Raw genomic sequence first — 27,437 nt, 5'->3', positions numbered from 1 at the left:
GCACAAAGTACGGATAAATAAATCTTTTTCAGGATGGCAGCCAGTGACCCGTGGCGTTCCGCAGGGATCAGTTGGAACCATAGCTGTTCATGTTATACTTTACCAATCTGGATGAAGAAACTGAGGGCATTGGTGCTAGGTTTGCACAAAGACAGCCAGAGAGGCAGGTTGTGTTGAAGAAGCTGGGAGGCTGCAGAGGGACTTGGACAGACTAAGCGAATGGGCAAAGAAATGGCAGATGGAAAGTTGGAAATGTACATTATATACTTTGAATATACTTTATATTCTTGGAGTATTGTGTTCAGTTTTGGTCAGCTTGTTATAGGAAGAGTGCAGAAGAAATTTACAAGAATGTTGTCAGGACTCCAGGGTCTGAGTTATATGGAGAGGTTGGAGACAAGGTAGGACATTTACAAAATTATGAGGGGCATGGATAAGGTAAATAGGCAAAGTCTTTTCCCTGGGGTCGGGGAGTCCAGAACTAGAGGGTTTAGGGTGAGAGGGAAAAGATATAAAAGAGACCTATGGGGTAAATTTTTCACACCGAGGGTGGTATGTATATGGAATGAGCTGCCAGAGGAAGTGGTGGAGGCTGGTACAATTGCAACATTTAAGAGGCATTCGGATGGGTATATGAACAGGAAGGGTTTGGAGGGATATGGGTCAGGTGCTGGCAGGTGGGACGAGATTGAGTTGGGATATCTGGTCGGCATGGACGGGTTGGACTGAAGGGTCTGTTTCCATGCTGTACATTTCTATGACTATGACTCATAGAAGACTGAGGAGTGGAGGGTGGGGAGGGGAGTCTTATAGAAGTGTATAAGGTCATGAAAGGCATGGATATCAGCAACAGTGTGAGCCAGAAGGAGGCACTATCCAATGCACTCATGACAATGACGCTGCTGGAGGCTGAAGAATGTCGACACAACATTCTTGTTGTGCGGCTCCAGACTGTGGCTGGGGCCCAGATACTTGACGGCAGAGGTAATGGTGTTGTGGCGGCGTGTGTGGGAACTCGGGACACCTGCGTGTTTGCAGGTTGAGGATCTTTCTGGTAGTGAGAAGTCACGGTGGAGGAGGGGTATATTTCCTTTTCTTTTATTTCTGCTACTGTTTTGGAATCCTGTCTTTTGTATACTAAGATGGTGCCAGAGAATGTGCTCCTGTGTTCAAGTACATGTGACAATAAAATCTAAATCTAGAGTAAAGATGTACTGCTGGAGGCACTGTTGGGCTGCATTTGGAATATTGTGAGCAACATTGAGCCCCATATCTAAGGAAGGATGTGCAGACATTGGAGGGCGTCTAGAGAAGGTTTACAAGAATTATCTTGGAAATGAAGGGTTTGTCATATGAGGAGCAGTTGAGGACTCTGGGTGTGTACTCGATGGCATTTAGGATGAGGGAGAGCCGATTGAAACTTACAGAATACCAAGAGATTTGAATAGACATGGAGAAGACTTTTTCACAAATAGGAGAGACGAGGAGCCAAGGGCACAGCCTCAGAGTGAGGAGACCCTTTAGAACTGAGATGAAGAGGAATCCCTTCGTCCAGAGGCCGGTTAATCTGTGGAACTGATTTCTACAGAAGGGTGTGGAGGTCAAGTCATTGGAAGTATTTAAGACAGAGGTAAATAGAATCTTGATTAGTAAAGGGACCAAGGGTTAGAGGGGGAATGGAGTTAAGAAACATATTGGCTGTGATTGACAGGTGGAACAGATTCAATGGGCTGAATGGCCTAATGCTACTGTTGTAGTCTGACTGAATGATAATTTGAATTTAGTGTTTGATCATAAAGCTTTATAATTTATCATAACGCATTGTATTTTCATGTTATGATTTACAGTCACAAAGCTCATGGTGTTTTTTTCATAGGCAGAATTTGAGTGTATTAATCCAAAGAAGAAACAAAAAAAGAAAAATTACAAAAACTCAGGAATAGTGAGTTTTAAATTATGCCAGGTAAGAAATATTGATCCTTATTTAATTGAGTTATTTTATTCTGATTATAATAAAAATTTGTTTTAGTTTAGTTTCTTTCTCATCTGTTCAATTAATTTGTTTCATTGTCTCTGTCATTCTCTTGCTATCTCTCTCCTTTCTTACACTCTATTGTGTCACTCCCATTATTCTCAGTTTGCTGGTTTATGCTTGAAGTCTCAGCTGCTGCTTACTTTCCAGTTTTAATCCCAGCAGTGCCACTGGCCTCACAAGCTATGTTTCTTGTTGCTGTACCTTCATAAATTCTGCAGCATTGAGTCAGCAGCTTATTTTTATGCCAGCAACCAGTCTATTTGGCAAATACATTATATACACTTTTATTCTTTATTCTTTCCCAAGTTGTGGAGCATTGCTGGTAAGGCCAGCACTGTTGCCCATGCTGAATTACTCTTGAATAGAGTGGCTTGTTCAGAGGGCAATTAAGAGTCATCCATATTGGATCTGGAGTCACATGCAGGCCAAACCAGGTAGGCTTGGCAGAGTCCCTTCACTAAACAACATTAGTGAACAATTTTTAAAATCACAATTGGTGATAATTTCATGGCATTATTATTGAGCTTTTTAATTTCAGATATTTTTAACTGAATTTAAAATCTACCAGCTACCAAGGTAACAATTGATCCCAGGACCTTAGTGCATTAGTCTGGGCATGTGGATTACTAGTCCAGTGGTATTTCCACCAAACCAACGTGTTCCCTGTTTTAAAAACTGAATTGCTGTCTCACAACTACAAACCACTGAAGCAGATGCCATAGGCCTGTTGTGAGGGTTGACTGATGCAAGTAGTGAATTGGGCCGAGGAGCTATAAGGAGATATTGGATTGCGACAACGACTAGAGAAGGGAGGTGGAGAAAATATTTGCCAGTAGAGGGGAAGGCAGGAAAGAAAGAGACAAGAAGAGTGGAGAACAAAATGTAAGATCAAAAGAAAGACAAAAGGTGGCATGACAACAAGACGATGAGTTGAAGGACCATGAGGGGACATGTGCAATTGCCAACATTTTCTACATGTTGATCTGTTGTAGCCCACATCTCTCCAAAATCACCATACAGTTCAACCTGGGTACCGAGATATAGCTCTAAGAAACATAAGAAAAATTGTCCCCAAAAAGCTCAGCTACTGCTGATGTTTAAATGTGGAGCTCTCCTGTTGACTGTCCTGTTCAGATTTGGGACAAGGCTCATTTCTGCCCCTTTGATGTTTCGAACTTTATCCTGCCTCCCTAACCATTGACTTCTGTCACTGTTTTCCCTGTTAAAAGTTTGAGCCAATGGCTACACATCTGCAACTTCTGTCAGGCCTCTCACCTATTCTGAACTCGATCTATAATCTGTGGCTCATTCTCCAATCATTCAGTTTCTCATCCACTGCATCCCCATTCTTCCTGGTACATGACTCTGGAAATAGATTTTTGTGATATTTAAAAAGAAATTAAAAGTTTTACGGTTCCATCTTTTTGAAGCTGAGTTTTACAATAGGACAGTGTGTAGCAGTGACAGGAGTAATGCATGGAATGCTTGGAGAAAACAGATAGTTTCCCCTCTCATGCTACAGCCGTCAAAGTGACAATCCCTACCACGCAGCAGTTTGCTTTGTGACTGCAGTTTGTGCCAGAGAAAATGGTGCTGAATTTAATGAACTAATTGTTCTGTGTTGTTTGACTTCAAATACAGAGAAAGTATTTTAGAGTATGATAACTTGTTTTGCTGCTAAGTTATCAGAGAAAAAGATTTGAAATTTTGGGAAATATTGTATGATGTAAGGTTAGAATTAAAATACAAAGGCCAGTATCCCATCATTAAGTCACCCTTTGTTTGCATGTAAGAGAGTCCTTAGCATTGATCCTGCTCCTTCAGAGCCACCTCTGAGTGAACAGGATGACTAACATCTGTCAGCCAGGGCTCCCTGATGGGACCAGATTAACAGCCCCAATCAGGAGCTCATTCTATGAGGTATACCTGGCTGATCTCGTTACAATCATTATAACCCTTTGAGTCAAAGACAGTCTGGTTCTTCTTTTTTGTAAATATATACCTTCTCCTGGGGCATTTTAGCACCGGATCAGGTTCCTCCAACATTGCATCTGATACAGATGATGTGTAACACGCTGTAGCACGCCTTCTGCACCTGGAGCATTTTGAATGGAATTCATTCTCTTCTTCAGGCAGAAGGGATCAAGGTAGCAACATCTATGTCCATCTCAGATTACGAGGTATCTCAACGCCTAACAGATGGGGAGAACCCACAGGTTCTGGAACATTTGGAAAGGTAGTAGATGAGCTAAAGAGGCACATTAGCTTCCACACCATTTGCAAGTTTGCAGCTTTCATATGGTCCATGTGCTTGTTCAGGATTGAAGCACCCACCTGAACTTTATATGTCACTGGACCTGACCTCACATCAACCATAACTCTTTCCTACACCAAACTGCATCCCTTGAAGTAAACTCTCTCATTTAGCAGATTCTTATTTTCAGCATTAGCGTTCCTGATGCTGTTTCACTTTCCCCCAAGGTTTGACAAGTTCAGCATTAATCTGGTGCAGAGGCTTCTCCCCATTAGCAACTTTGCTGGAGTTGCTTAAAGGGTGGTCTTATAATCAAATAAGAACCAGGAGAGTTTGTTATCTAGTGAAGCTTTAAGTTGTTTCTTTAAGCTTGCCTTCAAAGTTTGGACTGCTCGTTCTGCCTGACCATTGGATGATGGATGGTAAGGAGCTGTCCTTATATGATAAATACAATATGACTTCAGAAAATACTCAAATTCCCTGCTGCTAAACGATGGCCCATTATCTGTAACTGACACTTCCATGTGTCCGTGTATTGCAAAAGATCTGCATAGACTTTTCATCCTCCCCATGTTTGATGAATGAGTTCTATGCACATCCATCAACTTTTGAGGGGTGTCCACAATGACTAAGAACATTGAGCCCATGAAAGGATCTGCATAGTCGACATGTAACCGAGTCCAGGGTTTAACTGGCCCTTGTTGACACTCTGGACACTGCCCCACCAACGCAGCTATGTCTTCATCCAATCCAGCCATAACTTCTCGCCCACATCTTCATTTTGGAAACCCCTGGTGGAGTTCAGTCAGCGTCTGGCAGCAACCTTTGCTCAGGACAATCATGCTTCATAATAATCATGCTGTATGATCTGGTCTCTCTGGGTTCAAAATGGTTTCAATTCTGGTCGTGACAGCCTTTGGTTTGCCCCATCACCACTAGCTGTTTCAGTTTTTCAAGGACTAGATCTTTCTGCATCCAAAGTCTGACATTGTCAGTTATGACTGGAAGTGTGTCCAGAAAATTTAAAACTATTACAGACTCTTCCAGTGGTGGTACCACCCATGGTGTATCTGCCAGTGGGAGGTGGCTCAATGCATCCGCATTTGCTACTGTCTCCCGAATGGTGTTCCAAACTGTAATTATGCGTACTCAGCATTAGAGCCCATCGCTGAATTCAGCCAGAAGCTATAAGTGGCACTACCTTGTCCTCTTTAAGTAAGCCTAGCAGTAGTTAATGGTTTATTGTTATTACAAATTTATGTCTTTCAAGGTATTGGTGGAACTTACTGACTCCAACTATGACCGCCACACCTTCCTTTTCTATCTGGGCGTATTTACACTCTATACATCCAGAACTTTGACTAATGTATACTATTGGGCCTTCTTCTCCATTGGGTCACCTTTGAGCTAATGTTATCTTGATGCTGTATAGGGAGGTATCACATGCCAAACCAGATTTCACTTGGGGATCACAGTGTGCCATAATCTTAGAGATGATAAGTGTTTCTTCAAGTCAGAGCTCTGAGAAGTGGTTGCAAAACCATTTACAAGGCTGACCCCTTTAAGAGTCGATGCATATGTATGAACTTTCCATATCATTTCTTAGCCAAAATAAAGACCTAAGATCGGTACAGACTGGGAACCAGGGCATCTTTGATCGCCCTTACCTTATCTTTCAACAAATGTACCCAATCTTGTTGATTCCATAGCCCAAGTAAATCACTTGGGTTGCCTGGATCTCACATTTTTCACTTGTATGCCTGTCTGGGAGAAACTAAGGTCAAAGGATTATGTCCCAAGTTCTCCAAGTATTCCTTATTCCTTCCCTGGAATTAGCATGTCATCTAGATAAATGGCAATCTGGGTAGACCTTGTAAACTGTTCTGCATCGTTTACTGAAAAATGCCAAGGCATTTGGATGATACCTCCAAATGGGAATCTCTTATACTGGTATAAACCCTAATGGGAATTAATTGTAGCATGCTTCTGAGAACTCTCATCTAACTGCAATTGCAAGTACGCGTGGCCCATGTCCACTTTATGTAGGACAGCCCCCTGCATATAAATCCTCCGTTCAGGATACATCCTGAGTGAGCCTATGTAATTGCCTTCACTCAAGTGGTATTCCTTAAGTTCAGACTGGTAAGGATGTTCACTTCCATCAGAATCTCCTACAACTCACATGCTCCCCTTGCCACATTTTCCAATGATGAAGCCAGATGTAGTGCCTGTTTGAAGTCCAGTTGCACTTCAACTCGTAGTCACTTTTGCATGGTTATATCATTAATCCCACCAAATGGTGTCTCATCATCTCATTAAGGATTAAACCAAAGTCACATTGCCTCTGCCAGTCATCTTATCTCATTAAAACTCCTGGTACAGACTTCCCTGGTTCTCAAATTACTGAGTAACACTTTCTGGTCGGCATAGGCGAGTTGGACCGAAGGGTCTGTTTCCATGCTGTACATCTCTAAGACTATGACTATGATAGCACCATAGAATTAGAGAAAGCTTGGGATTGTAATATTCCTTAACTAAGTCTATTAACTCTTGAAAGGTTTTAGTATTTGGTGCCTCAAGGAATGTTAGGCTCCTAATAACTGGAAAAGCTGCTAGTCCACAAGCTATCAGGAAAGTTACTCGTGGCTTTTCATCTGCCCAAGAAAAAAAACATGCATTCTTTCCACATACTGAGCCTAGTCTTTGTCAGGTTCGAAGGAGTTCAAGCTTCCCAAGTAACAGCATGATGCCAGAAATGCTTACCCCAACACAAAGGCAACTGTTGAAAGCAAATTCCTTCAGAAGTGTGCTTTTCTGTCATCACCACTGAACTAACTCCATAGAAGCCAGTATTCCATTACTAAGTCACACATTATTTGCACATGGAGAGTCATTGATACTGATCCAGCTCCCTCAGAGTGAGCAGGATGTCTGACACTCCTGTTTATACCTGCCAGCTAGGGCTCCCTGATTGGACCAGATTAACATCCTCCGTCGGGGGCCCATATTCTGTCAGGTCCACCTGCCTGACCTCTTTACAATCCCTACACTTGGGAGTTGGGACATTAGAATTTGTGAACAGTGAAATATTGATAGTACTAGGTGACTAGTGTTACCACCGTTTGCTTCATTTATAGGGAAAAACAGAGACAGCTATAACACTGTGGGGAAAGAGATAATCAATGGATTATATTTTGATTGCTCTAACAAAGAATTAGTAGAGCCATGATAGGCAGAATGACAATCTTGATTACTGTAATCCTCAATATAGTTTCTAATTCTACATGCTGTTTTTTATAAACTCCTATACTTAATATTTGTCTTTCTTTAACTTTTGCTGCCAATATTTGATCCAAAGCTGGTGTTTTTGTTTATGTCCTCCTTTGTTGGCTTTCATGTGTTTTAAGTATGCCACTGTTGTCTACCTTGCTCTTGTCTTTTTAATTTCTTTCCTACCCCTGCTGAGGTTTCTTGTCATTTCGCTATGGCTAAATTATTTTAATATTGACGCTAGTGTCGGTATTTTTCCTGCTTCATCTAATTCCAAAATCTCATCAGATTGGACATAACCACTGTGGATTCCTGGAGATCTATAATTTGAGGGATGGGGAAATGAGAAGCATCTAACAGTAGTGGGGGCTAGTCCTGGCAATGTTCTGACAGAGTCACTGGACTCGAAATGTTAATTCTGTTTTTCCCCAGTATTAATGCTGACAGACCACCTGAGCTTTTCCAACACTAACTGTTTTTCTTACGGTAGGAGCTGGATTTAACACAACAGGCTTCTACATCTCAAATGGATACATGGAAAGTTTGTATTGATTATTTGCAACTGGAAAATTGGATGAATAGATATCACAGCTGCATAAATAAATAAATAAATAAATGTCTTTTGTCTTTCTGGAAACATGAATAAACATGTGTCCACTTTAATAAAACCCAGTTTTATTTCAAAATTTAATCGTAAGTTTTTATTGCCTGTTAGTGCATGGGAGAGGTGGGGCTTAAAATGTCATATAATGGTGCTGACTTCCTCGAGAAAATCTGAAATAAGGACAACATTTTTGAAAGAACTAAGACAGTGTTTAATTTGCAGATTGTGAAAGAGTACACTTTTCTGGATTACATCATGGGTGGCTGTCAGCTGAACTTTATTGTGAGTAAAACATCCTCTTTGATGAAATCAATACATGTAAATTCGGTCACTGCTTTGGTTGTTTTAGTTCTCTAAATAAAATTTATTTAAGTATTATATACAAATCCAATTGATATTTGAAAGGATATGAGCTGCTATTAGAATAGCATTTACATTTTTTTCAAATTTCTTTTATATTTTTGGTCTTTTATTTCTGTGTACCCTGCCTTTTGGGGACCAGCTCATTATTCTGCCATGACTTTCTTTTCTGTATGATACAATGTCATAAAAATTAATCTGCAAGTAAAGTTATCTTCCAAGCAAGAAGCTTACTGAGAAGGTAGATTATCTGTAATAAATATAGCATGAATCTTGATTTAAAGCAGTGTTGGTCCAGCAAAACAAACGGTAAATGAACATCCAATTTTTTTCTTCAATGTTAATGTTAAATAGAAAAGCATTTATCATTTTCTATAATTTTTAAATATTAGAAATATTCGTGAATGCACCCTTAGTCCTGACGATAAATGTTCTTGTGTTACTTAAGTCCAATTTTTTTAGATAGATGTTCATCCAAGTGTCTGCATGCCACATTTCTCTCCAGTAGTATTCCACAAATGTTTTAATGTTTCTGATTTGCAGGTTGGAATTGACTTTACTGCATCAAATGGTGATCCACGTACACCCAATTCTCTACATTTTATAGCTCCTAATGGATTTAATGAATACCTGATGGCCATCTGGTCTATTGGGATAATCATTCAAGACTATGATACGTAATGCTTTAATTTATCTTTTGTGATTTTAATGTTCTATTTCAATGAGTCCTCAAAACCATACTAAAAAACTCAATTTCCATGTGAAAATATAAGCTTTATGATACATATTCCTAACTGTAGGCATAATAGTGTCTCCAGTACCTATCTAATGCTAGTCAGATTTATTTTGAAAGTCTTTTTTGTGGAAATATAACACTTAACCAGAGTTTTGTGAGGCTCAAGATTTTATATTGGTCTGTGATTTTGTAATAGTAGTAAGATCTGGTTAAACAGTTTTTTTTTCTATTGCCATTAAAAGTTAGACTCTGTGTTTGCCATCTGTAAGGCATAGGCTATAATGGTAGGCAGTTTGTAGAATGACTGTATAGGCCAGGATTGCCTTGGGAACTAACATACAATCATTTGCATACCACAGTTAGTTATCTGTTTTCTAATGGCTTGAGTATTTATTACGTGCCGCTGTTGCAATAATTTATCCTTAATCACACTTTTTCCTTTAGGAATTTACAGGCAGATATCTAATTATGGTTTTATATTTACAGAGACAAATTATACCCAGCATTTGGATTTGGTGCAAAACTACCTCCAGCCTGGCAGGTAACAAAGGACCATTCATTAAAAAAAGATGTATTCAAATACCTTATTTGTGTACACAAATCATTTCATGCAGTGACATTTTTCCTGTAGGTATCACATGAGTTTCCCCTTAACTTCAACCCTGAAAACCCATTTTGTGCAGGTATGAAACACCTGTTCATTTAGTAATATAACTTCATTGAAGTGGTCGGGAATAGTGCGGTTACTGTGGTTCCAGTTAAGATTTTAAGTGTTTTGTGACATTATGTAGCTTACTAAGGGCAATGCCCACATCACAATGTTTGCATCCTAATGAAAGGATGTATTTTACAAACTCAATTCCTAATAAGTTATAAATACCCTGCTGTATATTATTATGAGATCTTGATAAGTAGAAGCAGGAGTAGGCTATTTGAGCATCAAGCTTACTTTGCCATTTAGTAAAGTCATGTTTGAACTGATTAAAGCCTTAATACCACTTTTATGCCAACCTCTCCATATCCCTGACCCCCTTATGGATCAACTATCTGTCAAACTTAGCCTAGACTATTTTCAGTGATTCAGCCTCAATTGTTCTCCATATTATTGTATTCCATTTCATTTTTCACTGTGTGATTAGTTACCTTGGTTAAATAATTATCAGCTCATAATGTATCTCTCATGATAAAGCATGATGGAGTAACTCTCCTCAATCTAGCATCATATGAGGTGATAATAACTTTATTTAAAATTCGTCACTGCTTGGATTCTGTAGGGGTCCAAGGGATAGCTGATGCCTACCGCAACTGTCTTCCTCAAGTTCAGTTGTATGGACCCACAAACTTTTCTCCAATAATAAACCACGTGGGAAGATTTGCAGCTGCAGCAGCACAGCAGCATAAAGCTTCAGTAAGTGCTTTTACATATACACTTGAAATAAAGCAGCTTTGAAAGGAAGTAGCTCATTATGCCAGTGAGAATCATATATGCAAAACTGGAATGGTAAGTGGTAGCACAACTGTTTGTTTAGGTTTTAAAAAGCTGTTGATAACAAAGGATTAAAATTTTTGGACATGGGTGGACTGATTGAAATTTGAAACCATATTGCAATTTTGGGAAGGCAAACGGTCCTAGATAATATTTTTCTTTTGCTGAAGACATGGCATCTTACTGGTGTGTAGTTTTATGAACAGGGAATAGCCTCCATACCTGAAATAAAAGCAAGGTACTGCAGATGTTGGAAATCTGAAACAAGCACAAGGAATGCCAGACAAACTGAGCAGATCTTGCAGCATCTGTGAAGAGCGAAACAGAGTTAATATTTCAAACCTGGCAAGACTCTTCTTCAGAACTCCGGTGTTTCCGTTTTTATTTACAGGTGCTTTCTGACCTACAAAGTGTTCCAATCATTTTTTGTTGTATTTTTTTTCATAACTAATGGTCTATTTTCATTCGTCCATGGCTACACATTTTCCTACAGTTCTTGATGATTAGGAGAATGATCCTTATGCCTCTAACAAATAGATGATTGCTTTTGTCCTTATTTCTTGGAGGATAATTCTGGATTAATTTCCAGTGCAGATATATTGAACTTGAAACCTTTTGCTCCGTGTGGTGATAATTTAAAAACAACTTTGACTCCTGGTAGAGTCATTAGAGATATTATTTAACTATATGTTGAGAGACGCTTTGTTATAAAGTCTACCAAGCTCTCTCCCACATCCCAGTTAGTTTGACAATTTTAAATCTTAACTCTCACTTTTCACTAAAATGTTTTATATAATTCATTTGTCTTCAATTGTCTTAGCACTTGAATTGCATATCTTTGCCAATAACTAGGCCTATACTGCAGATGTCCCTTACATGTTCTCATTAGCCCTGTGAAATTTTGTTATTATTGTTCACACTGTCTAAGTCTACCTACTTTACCTTCTTATCTGCTCCCTTATCACATCAAGGGTATTACTCAACTTTGTGAAGGTTGTTGTTTAACTTCCATACTTAGCTGGGTTCCCACAGAACTGACTACATATCTCATCATGCACATGGACTTGGCTACATTTATCATCTTGCTTAGGTTAGCTACTTATAGCTACATTTAATCTTTTCTAAAATTACTCATGTGTGTTTAAATATCAATCATCAATTTTTCAGATAGTCTTACTTTAGTCTGTGTGACTATGTTCTGCATAAGGAACAATACATTTATTTGTGAGGCCAGAATAACTCTTGACCTTCTTTACAATTTTGATGCTTTTTACAAACATCACATAACTGCTGAGGTAGTTGACAATCGCTGAAAATGCTCACTATTTTATTCTAGTGTTCTATTTATATATTTAGAATGAACTTTGGTGGCTGAAGATTATATGTAAATCTGCTTTACTTTTGATTTACCATTTAGTTACCTAATGAACCTATTAGCATATTACTTGAGTGACATCTGATTTTAAATGAAATGAAATACAAAGCTCAGCAAAGATAATAAAATCAGTTTCAACATGGTGGTTGGTATGTGAAGAAATCTCTATTGAGCTGTTTTATGATCTTTGTAACCATGCTGTTCCTTAAGCTATGCTTTGTGTTTGATCTTAACAAGCAAATCAATTTGCTGTGTGTGATTTTAATAAATTACTTATTGTAGGGTTATTATCTTGGCAGCAATATTTCATCCTGTTGATCATCACGGATGGTGTGATAACGGATTTAGATGAAACAAGACAGGCCATTGTGAATGCTTCTAAGTTGCCGATGTCGATCATTATTATCGGTGTTGGTGGAGCAGATTTTAGTACTATGGAATTTCTGGATGGTGATAATGGTGTTCTCAGATCACCTACCGGAGAAGTAGCAGTCCGGGATATTGTCCAGTTTGTGCCATTTAGAAAGTTTCAAAATGTAAGTATGTAATAGTGTACACCAATTATATTTATGAATCTTGCTTCACAGCTTTGAAATAAGCAAGTATTGGACTAGACAAATCTTTTAAAATTTTGTAAAATCTTAAATGACATTCACAAAGGTTTTAAGATTTGAAAATTGAAATTTGATGAATTGAGAAAACTATACTGTGCTGCTGGGATTTCTTGGGATGTAGAAAGAAGCAGATCTTTAAATTTTTTTTGTAATGCCTCTAACAAATAGATGATGTGATATAAGATGCAAACAACTGAACTGCTTGTATCTAAGTGGTCCATTTAAGCATGCCTGTAAATGTAATGGGGAAGGATTTTGTTCTAACTACTTCTACCTTGTGTGGATAGTGTAATTGTGGTATATCACGGCAATGTAGTAAAGTGAGTCATGAATTGAATACAGCTGGTAAAGGGATTATTCTTAAATGCTAGTATAAGATGACATCAAAATATTATCAGGCCAAAATTGTTGATGTTGTGGCATCTTTGAATAGCTCTTAGTAAGTTGGCACCATAAGTTGATTGCGCCAGTTTATGTATGTTAGAAGTCCAAAAACAGACATTTAGTATGAGGCTGCAAAACGTGCATGAAACACAATACCAGAAAAGATGTAATTTTGTTGCTGCAGCAAATCATTGAAATAAAATTTCTTTTAATACCATAGAATAGAACAGTATGGCTCAAAGTTTCCACTTGTGTGTAATTGAGGTGTATTTTTGATACTGGAGAGCCAAAGTAGCACCATAAGATATCCTCTGACCTCAGTTAACCTTGTGGACATGGGCTATTGAATTAATTTTGGATGACACTCAGGGTTTCTATTATGCACCTAACAGCTAATGCAGTGAAGATTAATAAGACTTTTAACAGCTTTGAATCATGAAACTATCTAGGATTACCAGTTTTTGAAATTAAACCTTCCTCATTCTGATGCTGTAGCATTGCTGGATGCCGTGGTAAACAACCCATTGATGGAAAGAATGTTGGTTGATGCATTGTTTTGGTTGAAAAATTCAATAAGTTCACTTGTGTAAGAGTCTATATAGTGAGCATCCTCTGTCAGTTCCAGTTGGAAATTCTATGCTGTACATTCCCTATTTCACCCAGATGGTAATGGAATGAAGAAGCTCCAATCAGTGTTTTTGTATTGTTCTGATTTGGTAGAATGCTTTTGAATATGAAAGAAGTCAGCTTGTCAAGATAATTGAGTTCAGCCAGACAATGTCCTGAAAGTTATTGGCTAGGAGTTTCGTTTCTAGGCTCATCAGAATATAACTCCTTGTCCATTCAGTTAAATCACTGGTTGGTGAGCAAAAAGCAAAAATATTCATCCATTCTCACAAATGTAGTATATTCCAAACAGGATGGGGATGAGGTGTACTTCATTGTGTAGCATCACATATATGAAATAAACAGAAATTGTTATCACTGGTAAGTGGATCAGTAACCAAAGGATGAAAATTTAACATAATTGGCAAAAGGATTAGAGATGAAACAAGTTTTCTTTTAAGCAACAAGTTATCAGCTGGAATGCCTTTCCTAGAAAGGTTACGGAAGTAATTTATACAACACAATATAATGCAACGCAGGAACAGGCCCTTCAGCCCACCAAGCCTGTACTGATTCCTAATGCTTATTTACGCCTGCTACTTATTGCCCATGCATGGTATCTATCCCTCTGTTTGCCTCACATTCATGTGTCTATCAAGATACGCTTTAACTGTTGCTAATGTGCTTGCTTCCACCACCTCCAGTGGCAGTGCATTCCAGGCATCCACCACCCTCTGATGAAACATATTCCCTGCATTTCTCCCCTAAACTTTCCCATCTCACCTTGAACCTGTGCCCTCTTGTAGTTGACTTTTTCACTCTGGGTGGAAAAAGACTTCCACTATCCACCCTGTCTATGCCTTTCATAATTTTGTAGACCTCTATCAGGTCACTCCTCAGCAACCGTCGTTCCAGTGAAAACAATCCAAGTTTATCCAACCCCTCTTCATAACTAAACCTTTCAACAGAAACTTTCAAGAAGGAATTTAATGAATACTTGAAGGAGAAAAATTGCAAGGTTATACTGGAAGAACACAGGGTGGGACTACACAGTTCTTTCAAACTACCACAATGGGCTGAATGACTTCTGTGTTGTATGATTCTATAAAAACACTGCAGATTAAACAACATTACACATACATTTTAATGATGATTTACTGTTTGTTGTTCACATTGTTGTTGGCTTTTAGGTGTTAATGCTCTCATTTCATTCAACAGGCACCCAAAGAGGTTCTTGCACAAAGCGTACTGGCTGAATTACCTCAGCAAGTGATGTCCTACTTCAACACTTACAAACTCAGTCCTCCGAATGAGCCAAGTCCTTAACTATCTGAATGTTTGATCTGATTTCAGTCATGATCTACAAATATGTTCACTGGAGTGCAAAAATGTTCATTACTACCAGTGTTAGCCACTAAAGATTTTTTAATGAAAAGTTTTATATAAAAATGTTTATGAATTAAATTTATGAATCTAAACATGTTAATATTTTGAATAACCTTGATAAAACAATATAATGACATTTGTCAAGGTTTAATTAATTAGCATGATTCTACATTATATTGTCACTCAGTGAAATAACAGTTTGTTAAGTGCCTAGTTTGTGGCATCTCTTGTATCCTTAGTCCTTTACATGCCCAGTCCTTTGAGTTGTTCCTGTTCTGTTGAAAAGTTAAATCAGTCTATTTTATAAATACTGAAGGTGACTTTCTGATGTTATTTTATACTCCAGTATTGCAGTGTTTTTTTTAAATTGTACTACAAATTTATGAATTGTTCTGCAGATGTTTTATTTTGAAATTTTATAATTTTCTGTTGGGAAATGTTCAATTTTGAATTGTTAGACTGGGGCCAAATACTCAAATATGAAATAGCTGTTGTTACTAAGTAATTGAGAAAGGCTAGTGTTTTTACTTTAAGGCACCATCATATTATTTAATTGTGAAAAAAGTTGAATAAAGACTTTAAAGGATAAATCCAGCCTGTGTACTTAATGCAATGATCAAATCTCTCTTTAAATAGCATGTTTTGAAGTATAAAGTACATTATGTTGTTCACTTCAACTTTAGCAGTTTAGAAACAGAACATAAATACAAAATTATAACTTGAATTTAAAATAATCATGAAGTAACGAACAAACATTCTGAAGTATATTGCTGAAGTTATCATCATGTATTTGTGTTTCAATTAAATATAACTTTCACAGTATTTATCCATCCCTATTGCCTTATAATTCAACTGCTCAGTTAAATGTTTCCAAATTCAATACAACAGTTTTGAAATGTACATGATTATTATTGTGTAAAATATTACAAATTAAAATATTTGAAGATGTTATGATAACGGGATTAGGTTTTGTATGAATGTAATTATTTCAGTTCTTTTAAACATAATTCATAATTCAGGAGTCAATCTCAGGTATTCTACCCATTTCAGAGTAGTACTCGTAGAACAAACACACACTGAACGTTATTTACTAATAAATCACATCTTTTAAATGCAAAAGATGCCTTTATTGTGCATGCTCATGTAAAATTCACATGGGTACTGTTTTAGAGGGATTGACATACATGTGCGATTTGGGTTTTAAAATGACTGCAGCAATGGAATAATGTAAAACTGAGCAACACCAAAGAACTAATTTTAATTTACCATTAGTCCAAGTTTCCTGTGTAGTAATTTGGTTGACCAAAGCTGTACACAAAGCCCAGGTTTGAACTGAATATCACTCGGGCAAGGAAATAGTGGAGACATTTACAATAATAGCTTACCAGCTCATAGTGTACATTATCATATAAAATTTTATCATGATTTATCAACGCTATTCCATTATTTTGTCCTACACTTATAGCAAGTCAAGTTGGGTCAGTTGTTTGTGCCTTTGGTTCTCTATCCCCTGCTCCTTCATGGATGGTTTCTGCAATTGTTATTGTTACGGTTATGGTGCGCTCCTGTGGATGAGACCTGCCTTTGTCCTGTAAACATTCCCAGTTTTGCTGAGCTTATTACTGAACTGTTTTGGCACATAACCCATCCTTGGAGTTGTATTGAAATGTTTCTGTACGGTTGTAAATGAGGATAGTGGCAGTGCTGGAAAGCTGCAGAAATTTCTTGTCACTGTCACAATTTTGGTCAACCTGTGGAGGATCCTTGCACTGTTGTAATATAGTTCATGAATTTTAAGCATTCATTTGTTGGAGTTATTGGGGAGACAGTTAGTATTCCCACAATGCTACCGTTACCAATGTTGCATTGACTTCCAGTTCTGAAATCACTGCAGCCCGGCTAGGAAGATAGGTTGGCCACTATCCTAATTAACATGGTTCAATTATTTCCATGACTAATTACTTTGGAAAGTAGTTAGCGATTTGTTCAGTCATGGCAAGTGCTTCTACGTCTCTTCACTTTCCTATTCACATAGATGCAAGTATAACTAATCATTATTACCTTGTAAGTTCCTCAGCACTTAGGCACATAGCCTGTTTTTCCAGGTATCACACCTTATCCCCTACTTCGCCACCTCATTCTGCCTCTACTTCCATGTCATGCATGATCTACTGCTTCCTAATTTCTTTTCTCCGTCCATGCAGTTAATTTCACAGCACTCGCAAAAGGTTTAACTCTCGCTGTTTGGGATCCAACTTCCTCTCTACCAGTCACAACATGCTCTGACAATATCATCACTTTTCTGGTTATTAGCTCATATGGAGTTAATCTGATCCTTGTACTGCTTTTGCCCTGAGTCCTGTTAACATACTAGGCAACAGATCTGTCTAGACCCATCTGTCTCCTGGATGGCTTTAGCTAACCATCTCTTTAATGTCCTATTCATTCCTCTAAGAACCCTGAGATCTGTAAATGGCAGAAGCTGTAAGACTTTTGTTTGATTGTCAGCAACTTAGAAACTGTCTTTAATTGCTTTTCCTGTAAAATATGTTCTCCCAGATCTGAATCCATCTGTACTTATGTTTACTATCAGGGACTACCTCACTTACTGTTTCTCAAGCAATAGTTGTAGTTAATGATCTCTTGTGAGATAAACTTCCATTCACCTCATAAAGTGATTCATAATGTCCAAACATAGACCTTTCACTGACTTAGTGGACAGGTCCAGTGAAATCTATTTGTAACTGCTCCCATGGCTTCTTTAGCCAGGGTTAGTGTGACATGTGGATTTTGACTTTTTTTACACTTCGCTGTTGGGACTGTGGTAATGCTGGATTGCTCACCCCGAGTTGCCCTTGAGAAGTTGGTGGTGAGCTGCCTTCTTGAACTGCTATGGTTCATGTGCTGCAGGTAGACCAACAATGTCATTAATGAGAGAATTCCAGGATTTTGACCCATTGACATTGAAGGAGGGGTAATTTATTTCCAAATCAGAGTGGTGAGTGGCTTGGAGGGAATTTGCAAATGATGGTGTTCCCATGTATCTGCTGCCCTTGTCCTTCTAGATGATAGTGGTTATAGGTTTGAAATGACCTGTCTAAGGATTAATGGTGAATTTCTGCAGTGCATCTTATAGATGGTACTCTCTGCTGTTACTGAGTACTTGTGATGGACGGAGTGGATTTTGTGGATGCTGTGCCAATCAAGTGGGCTGTTTTGTCCTGGGTGGCGTCAAGCTTCTTCAGTGTTGTTGAAGCCACACCCATCCAGGCAAGTACAGAATATTCAATCACACTCCTGACTTCTGGACAGGCTTTGGGGATTCAGGAAGTGAATTACTTGCTACTGTATTCCAAGCCTCTGACCTGCTCTTGTAGCCTCTGTATTCATGTGTCCCGTTCAATTTCTGGTTGATGGTAACCCCCAAGATGTTGATGGTGGGGGGGCTCGGTGATGGTACCATCATTGAATGTCAAGGGGCAGTTGTTAGGTCGTCTCTAATTGGTGATGGTCATTCCTAGCATTTGTGTGGCCTGAATGTTACTTGCCACTTGTTAGCCCAAGCCTGGGTACTGTTCATATCCAATTACATTTGAGACATTGACCACTTCAGTATCTGAGGAGTCATGAATGCAATCATGATGGAAGGAAAGTCACTGATGAAGCAGCCGAAGATGGTTGGGCCTAGGACACCACCTTGAAGAACACTTGTAGCAATGTTCTGGAGCTGAGATGACTGATTTCCAACAACCACAGCCACTTTCCTATGTGCCAGATAAGACACTAATTGGAGAGTTTGTCCCCTGATACCCAATGATTCCAGTTTTACTAGGGCTCCTGGATGCCACACTTCATCAAAAACAACCTTGATGTCAAGGCTATCACAGTGAGCAAACTTACATCCAGAACTCTCACTTCACGAGTTTTGAGAAGATTTGTAGCTTGGGTTGAGGTTCTGGATGGAAGTTTGCTCTGGATGTAAGCTGGAAGGCTCGTTTTCAGACATTTTGTCACCATACTGGGCAACATCCAGTGAAGCACTGGTAGCATGGCTCACTTTTTATTTATGTTTTTAGGTTTCGTTTGGTTGGTGATGTCATTTCCTGTTTCTCAGGGGGTGGTAAATGGGATCCGAATCAATGTGTTTGTTGATAGAGTTCCAGTTGGAATGCCATGCTTCTAGGAATTCTCATGCGTGTCTCTGTTCATCCTAGGATGGATGTGTTGTCCCAGTCGAGGTAGTGTCCTTCCTCATCTGTATGTAAAGATACTAGTGAGAGTGAGTCATTTTTTTTGTGGCTGGTTGATGTTCATGTATTCTGGTGGCTAGTTTTCGGCCTGTTTGTCCAATGTAATGTTTGTTACAGTTCTTGCAAGGTATTTTGTGAATGACATTAGTTTTATTTGTTATCTGTATAGGGACTTTCAAGTTCATTAGCTGCTGGTTTAGTGTGTTGGTGGATTTGTGGGCTACCATGTTGCCAAGAGGTCTAAGTAGTCTGGCAGTCATCTCTGAGATGTCTTTGATGTAGGGGAGAGTGGCTAGGGTTTCTGGACACATTTTGTCTGCTTGTTTGATTTTGTTGCTGAGAAAAGGAACACAGGAAATGACATCGCTAACCCAAGAAAACCTAAACACATAAATAAAAAACAGGCCATACCACCAGTGCTTCACCGGAGGCTCACTGATGATGTTACCTAGTATGGTGATGAAACGTCTGAAAACGATCCCTCCAGCTCAGTGAGCAAACTTACATCCAGAGCTCTTACTTCACTTCTGGGATTCAACTCTTTTGTCCATGTTTGAACCAAAACTATAGTGAAGTCAGGAGCAGAGTGGCTCTGGCAGAACCCAAACTGGGTATTTAGTGAGCAGGTTATGGCTGAGCAGGTGTTGCTTGCTAGTACTGTTGATTACATCTTCCATCATATCTTTGCAGTATCCAGTGCCTCCAACCATTTCTTGTTGTCATGTGAAGTGAATTGAATTGGCTGAAGACTGGCAACTGTGCTGCTGGAGTCCTCTGAAGAGAGCGAAGATTGTTGCAAGTGCTTCAGCCTTAACTTTTGCATTGATATGCTGGGTTCTCATCATTGAGGACAAGAATATTTGTCCTCTGGTGAGTTGTTTAATTGTTTACCACAATTCAAGATAGTATGGCAGCACTGAAGAGCTTAAATATGATCCAGATTATTTGTGGGATCACTTAGCTCTGTATATTAGTTTTTGCTTATGCTATTTAGAATGCAGGTAATTCTGTTTTGGGCTTCACCAGGTTGACATCTCAATTTTAGATATGCCCAGTGTCCTCCTGACTTATCTGACTCTCTTCATTGAACCAGGTTTGATTCCTTGAGTCGATTGTAATGGTAGGTTTGGATCTGTGCCAGGCCATAAGATTGAAGATTGTGTTCGAGTACAGTTCTGCTACTGCTGATGGCCCACAACACCTCATGGATGCCCAGTCATTAGTTGGTAGATCTGTTCAGAGTTTATATCATTTATCACCGTGATAGTGCCACAAAACGTGATGGAAAATATGATAAAGGTAATGAAATTTATTTCCTCATAAACTTAATTTACATAAAGAATGTGCAAAGGTTACTCTTACTGATACTGTCATGGATACGAGCACTGTGGCCGGTTTTTGGTAAAGTGCAAGTTAAGAATGTTATTCCTTCTTTTGATTCCCTCACAACCTGCTGCAGACCCAATCTAGTAGCTGTGTCTTTTAGGACCCAACCAGTTCAATCAGTAGTGCTGCTGCCAAATCAATCTTGGTGTTGAAAATTGAAATCTCCCACCCAGTGTACATTTTGATCTTTGCCACCCTCTATGATGCCTCAAGCTTAATAATAAGACGTTTAAAATGAAAGCAAACCAGCCAACTCAAAATCTCCATTATTTAAATTTGGAATACTTATTAAGTTGTAAAATGTCAAAAAGAATTTAGCAATGGACATTTGAAAATCTGGGTGATATCTAAGTGTAAACAATAAACATGCAGGAGATGTTAATGCCTAGAATCAAATGGAAAAGTTTGATTTCTGTTTTGAGAATAATGAACGTGTATTTTATTGTAGATTCTCAAAGACTCAGGAATGAGAACGAGGTAACAATGAGATGTCTCAGACAGAAGAGAAGATAGAAATGATTCTGATGAAGAGTCGTCAGACTTGAAATGTTAACTCTGTTTTCTTCCTGAAGATGCTCCATCTGTCGTTTGTTTTTGTTTGTGATGGCAGTGGTTAATTTGTGTTGGTTTTAAAACTTGTAGTCATTTATCATTATATAATTTAATTGAATTACCAAATATCAGGATTAAATAGCAAAAGGAAAGTGCTGATGAAGCGAGTATATATGGGACAAAATTTTGATTGGAAACAAATTAAATGTTTGGGAACTGTATTTACAACTTGAATACAGTTTAAGAACAAAACAAAAGGCTATAGATCTCTTAAGTCCACTTGCTTTGTTAAAGTATTTATCCTGGATGCTAGTAATTGAAAATCTATGATAATTAAGAAGAAAATGTTATTTAGTGAGGTAATGTAAAGATAGGCAAAACCATTACTGATAGATAGTGACCATCCACATCTTTAGGAATGATGGGAGTGAATAAATAGAATCCTAGCAACAAACTGAAACCTTGGGTTAATGTTCTACTATACTCAGTGGACTAACAACTGCACCAATAGTGGTTACACATTTCGAGCAGTTCATGATTGCGTGTTAATGTGAAGTCAAGGACAACACATCAGCTCAGGTGAGGGATGGAGGACAAATATAGCATGGGGCAAGATACTGTCATCAATGCCTGGAAAGTGCCCAAAATAACAAAGAAAGGCCAAAATGTCATGTAGGTTCTCCACTACTGGCGCTCAGTGGCAGCAGCATGTAAAACCCTCAAGATACAGTGCAAACATTCACCAATGATCCTTTGACCCAAGGATACACAAGGATAAGGATAGCAGATATGTGGTAACACTACCACCTGCAGACCACTCACTATTCTGACTTGGAAATTTAATCACTATTCCTCCATTGGGTCAAAATTCTTGAATTCTCTGCCTAAGAGCATTGTAGATCTATCTACAGCACATGAAGTGCAGCGGTTCAAGAAGGCAGCTCACAACTCACGGGCAACTAGTGATGGGCAATAAATGCTGGCCCAGCCAGTGATGCACACATCCCATGAATGAATTTTAAAAATAAATTGTACGTAATTATCTGTGTATTTATTCATTATTTTTGCATTCTTGATGTTCCTTACTGGATGTCTTTCAAAGAAAGAAAACAAAGATGCTCCATCAAGAATCAAAAAAGTCATTCTATTTGTTCAATCACACCTTTTGGAAAACTAAAAAGAAAGATTAATTGCATCCAAAAATACAAAGCCATGTGGAGTTACACCCACAGAAACTTTCTAATTTCAAGGGAGTGGGCAAAACACTACAAAAGTCCATCTTACAATTTGATTTTAAACTTTACTTTCTGACTTCTCTGTTGAAAACATCATCTGTGAATTCAGGCATTCATGTGCCCTCTATGATCCCACCTCCACGCCTTCAGTTGATCAATTTGGCTACAGTTTCTAGGGTATAACCTATTTACATGATTTCAGCTCTCCTGTTCTGGCCAGCACAGTTCTGTCTCCTGTCCCTTAACGACTCATTCAGCAACAGGAAGATTCCTCCCACCAGTGCAATTCAGAAAGCTATGTTCAAGAGAGTTGCTGGTTGAATTTTACTAACTTTGAATGACTTTGTGGAATTAGTGTGAGTTTGCAGCACACCAAGCTGTTGATGCCTACATGGACTGGTGTCACTGACAGGGGTGATCGAAGAATGGGATGAATTTATATTATTTTTCCCCTCTTGAGCCTGAATTAGCGAGGCATTGTTTGATTTCCTTTCTTCCTCCTTTTATTTCCATCCCTTACTGAGATAGGTGGAAGTGTGTTCGCCAAACTTTGGTTTTGAGATTCCATTTTTTGAAATAAACTCAGTGAAATCTTTTACACTGAACTCAAAGATACGCTTTATCAAAAAAAAAGTTCAGACCACGTAGGAATTTCTTCACTGCTCCACCCATGTACATAAGCACTTGGAAAATTAAGGAAGGAAGAACAGGTGAGGAGATCACACATTTTGGTGGTCCAGAGGCATTAAGATCAGTTAATGTGAGTTACAATTTCGAGGATGTCAGCGTCCAGTAGTGATTTTCTCTGTGAGTTGGGCCCAGTCATTTCTTGCATGGAAAGCATATCAGCAACTGAGAGTCAGCAATGGAGGACTGACTGCCAACTCAGCCCAGAGCTCCTGTTATTCTGGAGGTTAAACCATGACTGACTTAGAATTGAATACATAAGCACATAAAAACTCAGTATCCCACTTCCCCAGTCACTGAGTTGTGCATTTTGCACCAGAATGTCCGGTGTTATTGTTCACCTAAGCACTATGCCTGCCAACAAATATCTGAACGAGTGGAAGTCTTTCAACCTCTGAAAAGGACGGAGCTGTCCTTTCTTCTACAGTAAATGATACCTCAGCCAGCAGAAGACCAGTTTATTTCCCCTCATTAGTTTCTGCAGGCTGTGGTTCTTAACCAACAAATGTAAGACATTACAAGTGTGAACTAATTGACCTGTGCCTCGCGTAAGCATGTGAAGATACTAGAGAAGGAAGAATGGCAAGCAGTGAGATCTGACAAGCCAAAGGATAATCTCAGTGAATCCTGTGAACAAGTGTACCTGCCTGCCCAGTATTTCCCTCCATTTTATGTGTCTGTGTGTAGGGGGAGTTTCATAAGGGGGTTATAATTTTAGCAAGGTTTATATGTTAATGTTTGTAATGTTTACCTGCAGAGAATGTCTATTTATTTGCAGTAAACAGCAATTCTTGTTAAGTACAGAAACCTGGTCCATGGTATCTGCCAACAGGTCTTAAAGATGTGTAATTTTCATACTTTTATACAATCTTTAACTTTCGGGATACTTTGGGGATGGCCAAGCTCGATCTCCAGCGAACTACTGCAATAAATATGTCAACAAAATTCTTCAAATATCTTTTATTATCATTGCTTATATTTTTAAAAGCACACTATGGCAATGCTACCATCTTACGTCAAAATGTAGACATGAAATGCTTTTGTAACGTTTTTCAGTCACAAAGTTTACAGAAAATCAAACCAATCTCCAACCTCCAAAATATAAACTTTAGTAGGGACATTACCCTGCTCCCACATCCTGTCATCAGCATAAATATCCCTAGCTACTATCAGTTCTGATAAAGGTCACTGGACTCAAAATATTAACTCAGTTTCTTTCTCCACAGATGCTACCAGATCTGCTGAACTTTTCCAGCAATTTCTGTTTTTGTTTTAGATTTTTAGCATCCACAATTCTTTGTTTTATTATAACTTGATACTGTTTTGTCAACGAGAACAACGTTCTGTCAGCCACTCAAAATTGACAATTGCTGAGTGTTATTTCATAGTAATTGGTATTTTAAGATAATTTTCTGTTATTTTTCAGTCTATTCTTAAATACTTTAATTTAATTAAATATTGATTGATCTGTCTAAATATGAAAATTAAATTACTATTTACCAAGCAGAAGCATGAACTAAGAATGTGAACTGTCGAATGACTAACCCTTGTTGGCATTTGGACTTTATTCAACTCTAGGATAAGATTATTGGCAGGAAATAATTGCTGGCAACAAGTACAATCACTATTTTAGAATGCAAACTAACAGGTTTTATGGATTATACATATGAATTAGATGTTGGCCTGTCTTTCCATAGATTCTGGGACTTCTGAAGTCTTCTGTTCTTGGTTCTTTGACCTAATTTCTTAGCTCATAGTTTACTTCTAAGTTTTGCCTTGGTCAACTTAATTTTATTCAGTTCTTATTAGGGTGGCACGGTGGCTTAGTGGTTAGCACTGCTGCCATATAACACAAGGGATTAGGTTTGATTCCAACCTTGGTATGACTGTCTCTGTGGAGTTTGCATGTTCTCTCCCTGTGTGCGCACCTGCCAGGTGGTCTGGTTTCCTCCCACAGTCCACATATATGTATGTTGGGTGGATTGGTCATGTTAAATTGTCTAATGTCCAGGGATGTATAGGCTAGATGGATTAGCCATGGGAAATGCAGGGTTATAGGGATTTGCCATGGGAAATGCAGGGTTACAGGGATGGAGTGGGACTCTGGTTGGGATTTTCTTTGAAGTGTCAGTGCAAACGTGATAGGCCGAATGGTGTCACAGTAGGAAAAAGCTGAGGAAGCATTTCTCTCCAGCTGTTGCTGAGTACTTTCTGCTAAAAGTATCAACCGAACAAATATATTTTACTTTCATTTTCTTTAGCTTTAATAATAGTGATTCTAAGGCTGACTTCATGCTTATAGCTGGATATCTTACAGCAAATCCTTAACCTAAGTAATCATTGACTTGTAATATTCCTGACAACTTTCTACAATTTCCTTTTTCTCCCCCCGGCAAGAGCCCACTTTAGCAATAGCCCTGTCATTAACTGTATCACTCTGGCTAATGCAAAGCTATGCTGGCAAGTACCCAGTTCTTATATCATTTTTTCAAGGCAGCCCTTGTAACATTCAGCCCAAGTTGTGCATCAGTGTCATTACAACTGTGACATGAGATTTGAACTAACGGATGAAACAGGGATTCTTTATTCCAATGGCATTAGCTCATTACAAACATGAGGGAAATTGAAGATGAACAATTATAGTATGTGCAAGGAATATAGCCTTTGGTCTACATTGGGCTAAAGAACCTCTTGTTAATTTGTTTCTTCTTCTCAAGAGGCCTTCTTGCCCTAGAGTCACCCTTATTTCCAGAGAGGGTCTATTTAAGTGTTGCAGTTGCCCTCCCACATGGTGGCCACCTGCTCCTGGTGACTCTGTTACACACTTCTGTGTTTGAAATATGCTGTCCCAGCAACTGCACATGATGCATAGTAACCATTTGCTAACCTGTTGCATGGTTAGCAGGATCAGTTGCACCATGACAGTTAGAATGTGTGGGTCCACACTTTCTCTTTTCTATCATCACTGGCCTGAGAAACTGTTAAGTGTTGAGGTGATAGCCAGCATTTAGTTGAGAAGACCTTCCCAACCACTTATCTGTACCCGTACCTTCGAAGCCTCTGCAATGGATCACCCACATAAGGATCCAGGTCAGTTGGTCTCAATGCATTGTGTGATTGATGGTACTTGCAGGTTCAGTTGCTGCCTCCTTTCAAGCAACTCCCCTCCATGATCTGTTTTCTGAAGATGGCCTCTATTTATTGGTTCAATAACATAGGTGTAACCTCCTATATTCAGCGTTTGATGACTCTGTGGGGTTCAGGGATCCAAATATTCTGTATCTTATTCCGACCTTTAGTACTGCAATTTTGCAATGCTCTTGTACCAATCAAAAGGTCAATCTTAACAGTCTTGTGATTACTCAATGTTACTGTTCTCAGAAATACTTCTTCTGTCCTTTTGGACATCATCTTGAATATCAGGCTTAGTCTTGCTTGATGCTCGGCTATCAGAGGGTGAGGTTGCCCCAAGGAGTTGGCCCATGGGAAGGATTGGGTCTCATGCAAAGAAAGAGGTAGTGTAAGGAATAGCCTGTGGATAACTGCAGGGTGCTACTATAAGCATAAACCACCTCGGAATGGTATTCAGCTGACTTTCATTTACTTTCAGGAGGCCGGTCTGCAGGCCATCATACAGTTGAATTGTGTACCCAGTCCATTTCTCTCTGGATAATGTGGAGTGATGCAACTCTTGGCAATGCCACAGACCTTGCAAAGTACCTGTAGGACTTTGCTCTCAAAGTTGTATTCTGATCAATGGAACGTGGCACACTTGATGGATAAACCAATCATGTACTAACACCCTGGCTGTAGTTGAGACCATTTGCTCACAGATGGAAATGGCCTGCATAAAATTGATAAAGATATCGAGGAGGATGAAAATGTGTTCAGTTCTGTTAGAATAGGAGTTCAAGGACCGTAAAATTCATTGCAAGAATCTTTAGGGGCCTCTTGCTGACCAGTGATCCCATGCTGGGGCGAAGTTGCTTCCCTGCATTGGCCAAAGTATACCTCTCATAATTAGGATAGTAATCATCAGTATCAGTATCCATCCCAAGTCAGTAACACTCTTGCTTTAGCAGTTGCCTTTTTTGTCACTTGGTGTCCTACTAGATCATGAACATCTCATAACACTTCAGATTTGAAGTTGTCAGGAAGGATCTGCAGTTTCACATCTCTCTCCTTGCCATGAACCAGAATTCCCTCCCCAAGGGCAT

The 27,437-nt window shown here is 38.8% G+C and overlaps 1 protein-coding gene across 2 annotated transcripts in view; it reads left to right on the top strand.

The window, feature by feature from the left end:
* Positions 1-16,072, top strand: part of LOC140477076 (copine-3-like) — a 49,159-nt gene extending 33,087 nt beyond the window's left edge. For both annotated transcript variants that reach the window (XM_072570299.1, XM_072570298.1), the window contains exons 9-16: positions 1,877-1,963; positions 8,386-8,445; positions 9,067-9,200; positions 9,746-9,800; positions 9,891-9,942; positions 10,534-10,667; positions 12,420-12,656; positions 14,943-16,072. In XM_072570299.1, the coding sequence (XP_072426400.1) occupies positions 1,877-1,963; positions 8,386-8,445; positions 9,067-9,200; positions 9,746-9,800; positions 9,891-9,942; positions 10,534-10,667; positions 12,420-12,656; positions 14,943-15,050 (867 nt within the window). In that variant the 3' untranslated portion in view covers positions 15,051-16,072. The remainder of the gene's footprint in view (positions 1-1,876; positions 1,964-8,385; positions 8,446-9,066; positions 9,201-9,745; positions 9,801-9,890; positions 9,943-10,533; positions 10,668-12,419; positions 12,657-14,942) is intronic.
* The last annotated feature ends 11,365 nt before the right edge of the window (positions 16,073-27,437 follow it).

The sequence above is a fragment of the Chiloscyllium punctatum genome, chromosome 5 (genome assembly GCF_047496795.1).
Source record: "Chiloscyllium punctatum isolate Juve2018m chromosome 5, sChiPun1.3, whole genome shotgun sequence".
In the NCBI taxonomy this organism is placed as follows: Eukaryota; Metazoa; Chordata; class Chondrichthyes; order Orectolobiformes; family Hemiscylliidae; genus Chiloscyllium; species Chiloscyllium punctatum.
The sequence above is the reverse complement of the archived record's forward strand: the minus strand, read 5'-3'. Positions and strand labels throughout refer to the sequence as shown.